At 37.9% G+C, this 14,943-nt stretch overlaps 1 protein-coding gene across 1 annotated transcript in view; it reads right to left on the bottom strand.

Moving 5' to 3' along the window:
• Positions 1-3,922: 3,922 nt before the first annotated feature.
• CENPE (centromere protein E, 312kDa) overlaps positions 3,923-14,943 on the bottom strand; it is a 100,245-nt gene continuing 89,224 nt past the window's right edge. The window contains exons 46-49 of the mRNA XM_006872724.1: positions 12,834-12,931; positions 9,182-9,365; positions 7,007-7,293; positions 3,923-4,020 (exon numbers count right to left, since the gene is read on the bottom strand). Of these exons, the coding sequence (XP_006872786.1) occupies positions 3,923-4,020; positions 7,007-7,293; positions 9,182-9,365; positions 12,834-12,931 (667 nt within the window). The remainder of the gene's footprint in view (positions 4,021-7,006; positions 7,294-9,181; positions 9,366-12,833; positions 12,932-14,943) is intronic.

The following is a 14,943-nucleotide window of genomic DNA, read 5'->3' as shown; positions in this document are numbered from 1 at the left end:
TTTTGGCAGTCCATGGCACTTTCAGTATTCTCCTCCAACACCACAACTCAAAGGCATTACACTAAGACTCAGTAATTTGTGACTATAATATGCTGTTATGGAGTTGATAGGTGCAGGGATTTTGACTCATAGATGCCCCTGTGACAGAGTAGAATTGCTCTATAGGGTTTCCTAGTTGTAATTTATGAAAGGAATACTAGTGGTGCTGTGGTTAAGATCTTGGTGCTAAAGAAAAAGCCAGTGGTTCAAACTTTGTTGAAAGATGTAGCAGGCTGGATTCATAGACATGTACAGCCTTGGAAACCTTACGGGCAGTTCAACTCTTGTCCTATAGGTCCCAATGAGTCACAATCAACTTGATGGCAGTGAGTTCATCTTTGTGTAAGCAGATCATCAGGTCTTTCTCCTGTGGAGTTCTTGGTAATTTCCAAACACCATCCTAAGCATTGTGTCAGCAGAACTCAGGGGTAATCAAATTTAACTTAGATGCTTCATGTGGAAGATATGTGGGTGTGTTAAGTGCCGGTGAGTGGGTTCTGAGTCAAACCCTGTACAGGGTTTTCGAGAAGCTTCTGGTAGGTTTGAACCAAAGATTGTTGTTTAGTACCACTGAGTCAGTTCCGACTCACAGCAACCCTGTATAGGGTTTCCTAGGAGCTGCTGGTGAGTTTGAACTACTGACCTTGCAGTTCAAACTGAACTTGTAGCTGAGTGCTTATCCTCCAGTGCCATACAGGAACCCCAAGATTGCAGGGCGTAACATGGAAGGAACCCAGTTCATTGAAGATCCTGTCTTCCTGATCCTTCACCTGAATTTTCTGTGTGTGAGGAAGAATTTATTGTGTTTAAGGTACAATTATCATTACTTTGTCATGTTCAGCCTGATCTAACTCCAATATATCCTGTCTACACTGAGGAGTTGGACTTCTGGTGTGGTGCAGTAGGATAAGCACTTGACTGCAAGGTCGGCAGTTCAAGTTCACCAGCCGCTCCTTGGAAACTCTATTCAGGGTCGCTAAGAGTCAGAACTGTCTTGATGGCACTTCCCACCATCACCACACTGGGAGTGAGGTGGGGTGAGAGTCGGGTGTGAAACTTGCACCAAGTGTGGAGGCTGGAAAGGGAAGAGCACCTTGGGTAACAAGTCAAATTTGGATGAAGAGAACATAAATGAGCTTGAAAAGAAAAGAAAAGAAAAGAAAGAAACAAACAAAAAACCACCTCATGTTTTGCTGACAACAGAGACAGGACTAAAAAATAAAGATCTAGATTTTATGAGCTCTTTAGGCTAGATTTCATTAGATGGGTGGTTGAGCACTGCTTGTGTTAAGTTTTCTTGCACATAGTCTAAGTGGGTTTATGCAACAGCCATCCAACTCATTTTACCCTTTCATTTTATTAAGGTTGGAAAGCAAAAAAATCTCAAATTTCTAGCCTCCTTAGCTGCAACTACTACCAATAAGGGGAGACTGGTAGCTGTAGAATAAGCACTGGACTGGTAAACAAAGTCGGCAGTTGGAACCCATCAGTTGCTCTGTGAAAGAAAGATGAGGCTCAGAAACCTTACACAGGGTCGCTATGAGTTGGAACCGATTCCATGACACTTAACAACAAACTTTACTGCAAGGAGTGGCTAAGTAATTCAGATACTCCGGTATGGTTACAAAAAAAAAAAAGGCTGGCATTTCTGAGGACTTGCTTCTTGAGTAGAAAGGCAAGGCTTCTTTAGTAGTTTTATGGCTTTTTCTTCTCCCCTTCTTTTAGCCTAGAATGTGGGTATGATGCCAGGAGATGAAGGAGCCATTGTACGCCTTGGTATGAGGTCAGAATGCACACATTAAAGACAGAGCAGGGCAACAGAAGTAAACTGGTTCCTAGAAAGCAATCTTACTGTACCAACCTTTCTTTTCAAGCTCATTTACCTCATTTTCAAGCTGCACTACCTTCTATGAACTTCTGTATGAAAATTAAATAAAGTCCTTTCTAGACCAACCATGTTTTCAAGTCTTCTATTAATTGTTGCTAAGTGCTGTGGAGTCAGTTTCAATTCAGTGACCCTGTAGAGCACTTCCCAGGCTTTAAATATTGACAGGAACAGAAAGCCTCATCTTTCTCCTGCGGAGAGGCTGGTAGGCTCTCATCTTTCGACGTTGTGGTTTGCAGTTCAGTGCTGATAGTCTCAGTAACCAGTTAGATCTGCAGCTCTAGTACAGTGTGATGTTTGGGCAAGGTTAGAAAGGAGAGATGAAGGGACAGGTCTTGTTGCTGCTAAGTGCTGGCAAGCTAGTTCTGACTCATAACAAACCTATACAGCATTTCTGAGAAGCAGCTGGTGGGTTTGAACTGCTGGCCTTGTGGTTCACAGTCCAGTGCTGATCCTACAGTGTTACTACCAGGATGTTACTATTAACATGAAACCAAATCCACTGTTGGAGACCCTATAGGACTGAGAAGAACTGTTCCAGAGTTTCTGAGGCTATAAATCTCTACAAAAGCTGACAGTTTCATGTTTCTGATAGAGACTGATGGGTTCAAACTGCTGACCTTTATGATTAGCCACCCAATGCTTAATCCATTGTGCCACCGGGGATCCCTGTTAGTATGTTAACATAAGGGAAAATATCAAATCCAGAGATTTTGGAATGATGGGGATCGTTGCTAAGTGTCCTTAAACTGTATCCAACTCAGTGATTCTGTATAGGTTTTCCCAGGACCACCTGGTGGGTTTGGACTACCTACATTATGATGCTTATCCTATAGCACCACCATTATCTCTTCCTTTGGATGAATCTTCCTTCCGAAGAGCCAAAGTGCCTTGAAATCACTTTAGCTCTGTCCTTACGCCACCTGCTATTTTTTTTGTGGTGCTTCAGTTACATGACAAAAAAGTAAGATAGGGATACTCTCAAACCCACTGCTTTTAGCCTTTGACAGGGTCACAGATGGCCCGAGAATGATAAAAGCAAGCATGGAATCTAGCAATTCTGAAAAAAATATATATACACATGAAAGTTTACATAAAATTTCAGAAATTTTACAGACCTCATAAAGCCCACCCATGAATATTCTGAGTATCTGTGGGAACTGCAGGTTTATGAAACGTTGATAGAAATGCTGGTGCTTTTTTCCTCATGCCTAAAATGAAAGGGGTAGAACCAAAGATCACTGAAGATTTTTCAGTGGAGAGAACAATGTCTGCCAACTAACCAATCGAGATTGCTTGTATAAGGGTTATGGTAGATGGGGTATTAGAAAAGTGAGAAAAAACTCTTGTAGTATGACACCAAGAAGAAGAGTAGGACTAGAGTGTTAAGGACAGAGTCCCTATTAGCCTTTAATAATTTAAAGCCAGAAATTGTGCACAGATTTTCACAGCAAAATCCTGAAACTCAACAAGAGGAAAGCAAAATATACCCTGACCACCCCAGAACACACAAAAAAATTTATATTACAGAACTGTAATTCAGACAGGTGAGTAAACATTTATTGAATGTACCAGGTAATAAAAAAGGAGTTTGTAATTTTCTTAATTAAATGATGTTTTATATTACTTTACATATTATGCTTTTAAATTGCCTAAGTAATATATGGATAACTTAACATTAATAAAAATGTATACATGACTACAAACATAGAAAGACTAGAAATTCCTTTAATAACTCTATTCTTTACAAAACATACAAATAAGTAAAATCCTTCAACTCTAAAATATGACCACTAAGAACAATGCACTTTCATCACTTGTTGAAATACCAGGAATAAATGGTTTCTGATTCTTTGAACTTCCTATTCTAGTGGTCAAGTGAAAACAGACCGTGAATTAAGTTGGACGTGTGATCACTGCCAGAGAGAGATGGCAGGGCGGCTACCGTGGCTGTTTCTGAACAAGGAGGGCTGGCCCTCCAGAGGAGTGAGAGAGGAGCTACTGGGTTTTACAATCAGGCACATCTTTTCCGGAAGAGGTATGCCATGGCAGCTCTGGCTCAGGGTCCACATTTTCTGCTCCCACCGTGTGTTCCTCTGAGACAGAAAATAAAACCTTAAATTAATTCTATTAAAAAATTACACATACAGAAAACCAAGCATGGCTGGGAGGGGAAAAGATGTCAAGATAGGAAAGACATGAGAAGTGAAAAATAGCAGTGTGGTCATTAGTTTCATTGTGTTTGATCACTAAAAATGTGTATTTCACTTTTTCAGAGTTTGAGAAGTTTATGTCTCTCAAAACCTGAATAAGCAATCAAGGAAAAAAAAAATCCAAAGCAGATGGTTGTAAAAATAAACAACTATTGTGTTAGAAAACCATTTTAAACAAGAAGTAAAATCTATTTGAAATTCATCTATTTGAGATTCAAAGTGAATCAAACATATACTAATATAGTTGGATTTTCTTTTACCCTGTTTAAGGGGAGGGTGGTGGTGTCATAAACAAATAGTACGTAGATTAGAGAATATTTAGTCATCTTTGAAAAACTTTTCTGCCTTAAAATATATTTCAGTAATATCTATAAACAATACTCATAAAGTAAATCTAGTATCACTGGCCTTGGCAACTATCTTAATTTGTTGAGGTAATTTAGATTACTTTTTATAATTGCAAGTAAACACTGACATGAAATTTTTCCTACAGTAATATTTTTACTAATTAAAGCTGGGAATATCTTCTTTAATTCTGATTTGACCCATTTTTGATTTACACATTCCATTCCTGTAGGCTACTCTTATTTATTCCATCCCAAAACAGTGCCAGGCAGATTCATACATTGGTGAAAAGATGTAGGCATTTTTATTTGCAGTTTGCATTAATTCACATTATGCACATGCCTTTGATAGGATCAGAGGTGAATCAGAGCTTCTTATAGTTTTTTATAAGACACTTCTACAATAAGATGTATGTGTGTGTATGTAACAAAATTTCTGCTTAAGGACCTGGACAATGGAATGTACTTAAATGTATCAAGGAAACAGTAGTTCAAACAGATTTCTTCCTAGTGGTTTTGTGCCTTATTAGGTCCCAAAGAGCACTTTCAGGTTACCAAAGTGACCTGATTCCTACGTGCAGTTAATGAGAATGGATTGATTTCATTTTAGTCACAAGGTACAGTGCTCATAAACCTTGACAACCTTTGTGCAAAGCTTGAAATGATTTCGAAGCTTAGTGTGCAATTTTGTTGCTTTAGAATTCTGGAGTTGTATTAATAGGGTGATTCTAATAGATACAAACACTATCACAAAGAGTGCAGGCTGAATGATTCTTTTTAAATAGCCTCAAGCCTGGGACCGTGCATACCTAAGCACACAATAAATGCTTTGTAGTGAGAAAGACTACAAGACACAAGATGGAACACAGCTTTTCTTACAGTCCTCTCTGCCTCTGTGGACAGCACCCTGAAGAACTGGGGGTACTGAAACTTTCCACTCCTTCTCCACCACATTCAATCAGGCACCCAATGCTGCCGACTTGACTCCCAAATCTCTCTCTCTCTCCTACACCTGCCTGAATCCAAGCTTTCATCAAGTCTTGCTTAGACAACTGCCCATAATTAACACTTGATCTTAATATTTGTTGGTTATCCCACAACTCAGGTTTGATTTGCAACCCATTATGTCCCCCTGGCCTGCTTTTAAAATCTTTCAAAGACTTCTACTAAATGCTCTCAAGATAAAGTAAACATTCTTTTCACAATCTAAGTCCTGCATGTCTGGCTATCTCTTTGGCCTTGCTAACTCCATCCACTCAAGCTTGTCTCTTCCCCGATCATGCTTGCTCCTGCCCCAGGGCTGTTGTTGTTCCACCTGCCTATAATGCTTTCTCTTCCTTCTTGTGTAGCTGGAGCCCTGGGTAGTGCTGTAGGTTAAGCGCTGGGCAGCCAGCCAAAAGGTTGCTGGTTTGAACCCACCAGTCACTCTGTGGGAGAAAGGTGAGGCCGTCTACTTTCATAAAGATCCTTGGAAACCTTGTGGAACACTTCTGTTCTGTCCTATGGGATTGCTAAAAGTCAGGATCTAGTTAATGGCACTGGGTTGTTTAGTTTAGCCAACTCAGTTCCTTTCTCAAGGAAGACTTACTATTGATAAAATACTTACTATATGCCCTCATACCCTTTTACACCACTACACTTTTACTTTGTTTTAACTACCTGGTCAAGGTCTGCATCTTTCATTAGACTATGGAGCTCTGGTAGCATAGTGGTTATGAATCGGGCTGTGAACCGCAAGGTCAGCAGTTTGAAACTACCAGCTGCTCCGTGGGAGAAAGATGAGGTGTTCTGCTCCCGTAAAGATTTACAGCCTCGGAAACCCTGTACAGGGTCGCTATGGGTCGGAACCGACTCCATGGCACATAACAACAAAACAACAACAATCAATTCTGTGAGGGCAGAGAGAATGCCTGGTTTTGCATACCAATACCATCAGTGTCTCACAGGTAATGCATAGTAGGAGCTCAGAACATACAAAGCTATAGGTAATGTTAGCCCACTGAACTGATCTGAAAAAAACCTTTTTAGTAAAATACTTTGGAGGGTGGTATCTTTCTTAAGAGAGATGCTTGTATATTTTAGGGGAAAGTTGAAAGTGTAAGAGGCAGGATAGACTTCACTTGGAATAAAAAGTGAGTGCGTTCCCCAAAGCTACACTTTGGAGAAATGGACTTTTCACATCTCATCCCCCTGCCATCGAATCAATTCGGACTCATAGTGACCCTAAAGGACAGAGTAGAACTGCTCCCTAGGGTTCCTGAGACTACAATCTGTAAGGGAACAGACAGCCTCATCTTTTTCCTGGCAGAGTGGCTGACAGGTTTGAATTACCAACCTTGTAAGTTGGCAGCCCAACATTTAACCCACAGTGCCACCAGAGCTTCTGAACTGTTTATAGGAACAGCAAATCAATCTGTGTACTATAACTTGCTCAAGTACTTCATTTCTTCTTCATATTTGTCTTGGGGAATACATATTATATAAGAGTTAAAACCTTTATCCACGTAATTAATACATTTACCTACCTGGGCAAAGGCCTAAACTTGAGTTATCAAAATAGCGAACTGGGTAAGATGTTGGTAAAGACTTTGATCGGCTATCAAAAAACCAAGACTTCGGCGATTCCTTTGGCACAGGATCTTGCAAATTTCGTTCCTTACATTGTGAAGGCAAGTGTTGTCTATTTTTAGAAGGTGTCCCAGTCAGTTTAGGAGACTTTGGGGAATTCTCACAGGTCAATTCTTTATGAGCTTCTCTTTTAATGGTTCTTTCCTTCCATGTTTTGATCTCTTTAGAAAGACGACGATTGTTGCTTAAATGTGGGAGGGGGGGAGGGGGAGGGAAGAAGAAGTAGACTGTAAGATGATTTAATTCCTGAAATGTATTTACATTAAATTTCAATTCCATCGAATGCTTCTTGGTTGGACTATTTCCACTTCAGAGAATGGAATGGGTCTACATCAACTAAAGAGCTACAGCAAAGCTGCTGGTGATAGAATCTTGAAAAGTAAGCACAGTGTATAATATTGTGTTTTTAAATGAATTAATGATATCCAGAGTGGTTTACTTAATGGTACTTTGCTATGACAATTTAATAAATGCATCTTCTACATGGACGATCTTTTCTGATCTTTAAAAGTATATATTGCATTGTGTTTTTCTAAATTAGATAGTCTTACTTCTGACAGGAAATACCATCACCATTCATTCAGTTCTTCCTGACAGAAATCTGGGATGCAATCCTAGAGTTCTCTCTTCTTAATTTAATCAACCGGCCAAGTTTGTTTTCACAACCTCATAACTCTCTCTGAAATTCATTTCCTTATTTCTATCTGCATCCATACCATTCTAGTCCATGACAAAACCTTTTGCCAGAACTATCATAAATATCTTCCTAATTGGCTCCCCCATGTTAGCAGCCAAGATGCTGTATGATCTCATCAGGCCCCTGCCTAAAATCCTCCACTGCCTTTCCAATAATATTTAGGATACTGTAGAACTGATAATAAGCCGTTTGAACTGCAAGGTCGGTGGTTCAAGCTCACTAATCACTCCTCGGAAACTCTATACAGGGTTGCTATGGGTCGGAATCGACTCGATGGCACTTAACAACAACAACATAACTAATAATGGAGTCCTGGTGAGGTGCTGCAGGATAAGCACTTATCTGCAAGGTTGGTGGTTTAAATCTACAAGGTGCTCCTTGGAATCCCTATACAAGGTTGCTATGAGTCAGAATTGGCTCAATGGCACTTACCAACAACATAATGAATAACAATGATTGATAAGGTCTTGTATAATCTGGACCCATTTACTTCTGGTATTTCTTCTTGTACCATACTTTGTCTCAAATTCCATACCATGGCTACATTAGGTATCTTTCAGTTTCACCAATTGGTTATTCTTCCTGATTCCAAGCCTCAGCCTAGAAATGCTTACCCCTCTTTCCTTTCATCTAGCCTAATCCCTACTAATTTTTCAAATTTACTGTGATATATTAGTTTCTTGATCATCCCTCCTCCCTAAACCAACAAATCTCGAGATGATTGGTTCTATTTGTAATACTCTTACATAATGTCCTTTTGGTTTTTAAATAGCCCTTACTGTAGTGGTTTATATAATTGTTTAATGTCAACCTGTCTTACATTTAATTACAAGTAGTGTGTTTTGCACAGTGTCTAATTTTTTTTATTTTTTACTTTTTATTGTGAATTGAGTGAGCATTTCAGATCATCAGTTCTGCATTCTACAAATCATAACACTTTGTGTCATTACAATGATTGCAGACTCCAATATTCTGTAGGCTCTAAAAATCAAATAATTAAGTTTGTTAGAACTGATAAGGTAAATAAATAGGCTATTAAAATGGATTCAGGGGATCTCTTTTGTGACAATCCTCACCGATTTGGGTATAAGGAACTGTGAAATATTTAAGCTGGTCCTTCCAAGTCTTTACTTTCTGATTCTTAGCTGAGTTAAAAAGAAATTGGTTGCTGAATAGCAGACATCTGGAATGATGCTGCCATATTCTTATTTCTCTTAAAAAAAGACACTATTACATAAACTCTAAAAATTACATTTCCCATGTGTGAACGGTTGCCAACTTCAAACAATACATTTATGTACATGCACGCATATATCACCTCCACCACATGAAATAGACCTAAGCACAATGTCTTTACCTCGTAAGCAGATCTTACCTTAACAGTTCATTCTGTTGCTTTATTAGTTGTTCATTTTTCTGCTTTAACTTAGAGACTTCGTTTTCTAGCTTCATATGTTCACTTTTCAAAATTAGAGCTTTTGTGCTTTGCACAATGCCGCTGCCACCTCCACAGGTTATGACTTTATTTAAAGGCTGAGAATCAACATTTTCTGATACCACTGTGGGAGACAAATACACAAACAAGGGATAGTTTTGTCTCCAAAGTTGAAATAAAGGAAACATTATTAAATGCAATAATATAAGTTGCTAAAGAATCCAAACATCTCAAATACCATCTCCATGAAAGTCATTCTTGGCTACACTGTCCTCACAGCCCATATTTAATTGATCATCAATTCAAAATGTTTCTAGAATCCATCTGCTTCTCTCTACCCCAAACTGCACTATCATAATCCAGATCACTAAGATCCTTCACCAAGACAGCAGTTAAAGAAACCCTGGCAGGTAAGGTCATCCTCCAATGATGTATCCTCTACAACCTGGAGTGAGGGGCAGGACTTCCCTTTGCCTGAGTCACTCAGTGCATTACAAGTAACTGAATATGCCTTAGAATGATACTAAAGCACAAATTAACTGTAAAACAATGTTTATTGCAGCACTGTTCACAACAGTCAAAAGATGGACACAACTGAAATGCCCTCCAACAGATAAGTGGATGAAAAAACACGTGGCATACAAGGGAGCTTCAAAAAAAGTTCATGGAAAAATGGAATTAAAGGATGATGGAATTTTTCTACCAACTTTTTGAATCCCACCCCTTCCTATATACAATGAAATATTAAGCAGGCATAAAAAGAAAAGCCCTGAACCATTATGCTGAGTGAAAAAGGATAGCTAGTCTATGATGCAAATATGAAACAAGTATACACACCAGTTTATTAGTGGTTAATGGTGATGGGATAATTTGGAAATGGAGTCGTGACAGTTTCATGATTAATGTAATTGATACCACTAACTTATAATGTTGAATTGACAAATGTTTGCTATGTAATTTTTCACCAAAAAGAATAACAAAAACAAACCTTTAGCATAATTACTAAATAATGGTAACACAGAAATGTACTAGCATATCTCCATACTGTAGGTAACAGTTACTGACCTATTTCAGGAAGGTAAATAATGAAATTGTCAATGTTAAAAAAAAAAAGTTATTAGTATTATTAAGTAATCTATACTATACTAGAGCAAGTCAGAAAGTACTGTTAAAAAAATCATAGACATCTTTATTAAACAAAAATATGAACATGTAAAGCTATTGTTTCTTGACATAGCCAACATCTGAAGAGAGTGTTTCCATCTCTCTAACCGTTCCCTGAAGAATTATGCACTCTTCGATTTACACCATGTCAAAATAGCAAAATAACAAAATAGCAGTTTCAGCATCCTCAAGGTGCTCAAATCATGTTTCTCTGAAATGATCTTTGAGTCTGGGGAACATAAAGAAGCCTGAAGGTGCAAGATCAGGGTTGTAGGGAGGATGGGATAAGGTTTTCTGAGGAAATTCTCATAGGACAGGTGAACTGTCCAGATGGGAAAAAATTCCTCAGTTCAACTTTCCTAGCTTTTTTCTCACCAATAAAGTTTTCAATTTTCTTAAAACTTCTTTGTGGCTTTGTAGGATAAGCACTGTACTGCTAATCACAGTGTTGGTGTTTCAAGCCCACTAGCTGTTCTGTGGGAGAAAGATGAAACTCTCTGCTCCCTCTAAGATTTACAGCTTTGGAAACCCAATACAGGGTCGCTAAGAATTGAAACCAATGTAATAGCACATAACAAACAGCACATAACAACATGATAATCTTTTGAGAAAATCTATTAAGATTACCACTTGCTACTGTTGTTAAGTGCTGTCAAGTCAGTTCAAGATCACCCTTTGTCACGTCTAAAAACAGCTGCCATGATGACCTCTCTGTCTTGAATTTAAGTAGTCCAGCAGATACTCTTGGAAGCTACTGTGCTTTGATTTTTAATTTATTTTTTTGGTAAGCACCTTAAAGAGATTACGACAAGTGTATTACTGAGAGAGCACATCTGCTTAAAGATGCAATAAGGCTGTGCATATATAAACTGGAACCCTAAGCAGTAATGCTTTTCATTTACTGTGTATGTGTAAAAGTAATGCAAGGGACGGTGTTTTATAAACTGTAGGTAAACTTGCATAAAATCTTAAGGTGCTCAAACAGTGAAGTAATCCACTAGTCAAGAACTTCCAGGTAACTCAAAAAAGAAGGGTGCAGCGGGGTAGGGAGATTTCTGAATTATACTTGAAGGTCACTTACAAATCAAAAGTCATTATCCTATCTGTCCTGTAACAACAAAGAATCCTCAGTTCTATTTTTATCCCTTTAAGTTTTCCAGTTAAGAGCTGTGATTATTCTGTAACAGACACTAGGGATGCTCAAGCCATGTTTTGTAATGTACAACATCTTTAACCTTCACTCAATATTTTCTTTCTTTCTTTTTTAAAAGAACTACTTAGACAATTACATAGGCAAATAACATCTTACATTTTAATTGTCAATTCTTTATCATGCTTTGATACACAACTTTGGCCTGATTCTTAGAACAAGGACAAAAGTTAGGTCAGATGTCACCTTGAATCACCACAGCCATTAATTGAGGGTAGTCAGTCTATAGCCCAGGTCCATCTTTAGTTCAGTGCTTGCTCTACTACACAAAGCTCTCCTCACATTATCTAATATTTTCTTTTCAAATAAAACATAAGATACAGAAACATGGACAAAAGTACAGTTTGAAGAAAGCATAAGCAGAAATTTGGCCATTAGACCTAGAAACTGTAATTTAGATGAATTTCCAAGAGTTATACAAACAAGCATCAACTCATATTAAATACTAAAAACAATCAGGACATACATTTATTTTTCTGTGTACAGATTATAATTTAGTAGTTGCATATGTTGTTGATGTTAAGTGTCATCGAGTTGGTTCCCACTCATAGTGCCCCTAGATAGGGTTTCCAAGGAGCGGCTGGTGGATTTGAACCACCCACCTATAGGTAACCCTAAATGCAGCCATACCATGATTCTATTTGCATATAATTAAATACATTAAAAAATACATTTGTTATTTCCATTGGGAAGGACAGTTCTGTATTGATAGTTATAACCTTACAAATCCTATGCAGGGTTGCTATGAGTCCGATGTGACTCAATGGCACTTAATAATCGTATGAAGATATTTTCATGCATATGTTTTTTAAGAATTTTATAATGGATAAAAATTTGAGATTATAGCAAACTATGGAGATATCCCTGTATGGACATGATTCCAGTGAATTAATTTTAAAAACTTATCTTCAATTTAGTGGTTAACTCAGGTATACTCTTCACTGTCATATATATAGGGGGGTTTCAAAAAGTCTGTGGAAAACTGTTATGAAAAGGTAATGGGATTTGTAATCATTGCAGTGAAATGACGAGTGTAAAACCGATGTTATCCCATGTAAACTATCACTCAATCCACAATAAAACCTTAAAAAAAAAAGTAATGGGATTTGTCCATAAATTCTTCGAAGCTACTTCATATAATAGCAGTCTTCAAAATAATATAAATGCATTGTGATACAAAGTGGAAAGGATCTAAAAGTATTTGCATTTTCTACTTACTTGAGGTTTCTTGTACCTGTTGGCTTCTTCTAAGATTTTCTTTTAATAGCCTTATAACATCTTTTTGATATTCGACAGTGGCTTTTGTCAAAGTAATTCTAATGAGAAAAACAATAAAATTATGCAAAAGCTCTATAAATAATTTTTTAAACAAAAACTAAACAGAGATGTCAATAGCTTTCAAATAAGATAAACCACATTGGTATAATATCCATAAATAGCAATGGCTAAGGCTTCAGGGTAAAGTTCTTGAGTGTGTCCTTTTTGGTAATAACACCATCAAATCAAAAGTAATCTGTTTGATCTCAGGGATAGTTCAATTTTTGAAAAATTGAAAAACCAGTTGTTTTTAAATTTCTAAAGGCTCAACAGCTAATAATTGGATATTGAACAAAATTATATTTGGAGGCATCATCTAAAAAGTAATTGAGCTGTTGCCATGGGGTCCTAGCAACAACCTGAAGGGAGAACAATGATTAGAGCAGGAAAGAGAAGCACAGTCTCCTTTCTATACCATCAGGAAAGCAAATTCTGATTGCAGCTCTGGTCTAAAGTGATACAGAAGTAAAATCTGATCATTAGTTTATATTTTAGTCAGCAGTGGTAACTCCTAAGACTTCCTACCTTTCTTAGGAGACTTTGAAAATATCTGCTGATTTTATTCTATAAGTAAAATTTCCTTTAATGATTAAGAACTTACTAGATATAAGTTTCACTAAAGCTAATAGTCTTATCAATGGAAAGACAGCTAGGACAGCACACGATTCATAGAATGCTGCTTTTTCTTTATTTTCATTGTTCTCAGGCTAATGCTATGATTTAGCTAAATTATATTTAAAGACTTATTAAATACTACATATATAGTGTTGTTAAGTGCTGTACAGTTGGTTCCGATTCATAGCAACCCTATATAAAATGAGGCTTTCTGCTCCCATACACAACCACTACCATCATTTTTGCAGCCCCCTCATATTTCTTAAGACCACTTCTCATTGCCACCTAGTCAAAATCTGTGATTCAAACACACCAGCTTCTCCAGCCTCTGTAGCCTCTCTGTGGGAGAAAGATGTGGCAGTCTGCTTCCAACAAGATCGGAATGCTGCTGTTAAGTGCCTGTTTGACAACACTTAACAACAACATTAAATATTTATTAAAGACCAATAGAAAGAACACAGAAACCAATAGTAGGGAACTTAAAATCAAGCAAGCCAAATTTGTTTTTATCAAGTCGGTTTTGACTAATAATGACCCCATAGAAAAGAGCAGAACCATCCCATAGGGTTTTCAAGGCTGTAATCTGGTGTGGTGTTGCAGGATAAATACTAGATTGCAAGATGACTTTGAACCTGAAGTATGGTTGTTCAACCTCACAGCCACTCCTTGGAAACTCTATATAGGGTTGCTATGAGTTGGAACCAACTCCATGGCACTCAACAGCAGCAGAGCAATCTTTATGGATGCAGACTGCCACATCTTTCTCCTGCAGAGAGGCTAGACACAGGTGGGTCTGAATAGCATATTTTGACTCAATGGCAATGAGAAGTTGTCTTAAGAAATATGTTGTTGTTGTTAAGTGCCGTTGAGTAAGTTTCAACCCATAGCGACCCTGTATAGGGTTTCCAAGGAGTGACTGGTGAGTTTGAACCACTGACCTTGTAGATCAAATGACTTTGCAGTCTGGCGCATTAACCCACAGCGCCACATATGAAGGGGCTGTAAAAGTTCACAAAAAATGTAATGGAAAGACCACTATGCTACTAGGGCTCCTGCTATTATGGTGGTGGTGGCTGTGTTATGTCGAGTCAGTTCTGACTCATATAGACCCTCTAGAGTTTCTGAGGCTGTAAATGTTTATAGAACAGAAAACCTCATCTTTCTTCTGTGGAGTAACTGGTGGATATGAATTGTTGACCTTGTGGTTAGCAGCCCAACTTATAACCACTACACTATCAGGGCTCCTTGTTATTATAGAAGTCTATGTATGAGGAGATAAGAAAGAAGGAAAATGGATATCAGAAGAGACACTGAAACTTCCTTTCCAGTGTAGAGACGCTAAAGCAAAGAAATGGAAGAATTGAGGAGGTCCAAGAGCTGAACAGAAAATTTCAAA

Source organism: Chrysochloris asiatica, unplaced genomic scaffold, assembly GCF_000296735.1.
Source record: "Chrysochloris asiatica unplaced genomic scaffold, ChrAsi1.0 scaffold00211, whole genome shotgun sequence".
Taxonomy (NCBI): Eukaryota; Metazoa; Chordata; class Mammalia; order Afrosoricida; family Chrysochloridae; genus Chrysochloris; species Chrysochloris asiatica.
Note: the sequence above shows the minus strand (reverse complement) of the source record. Positions and strands in the feature narration are given on the sequence as shown.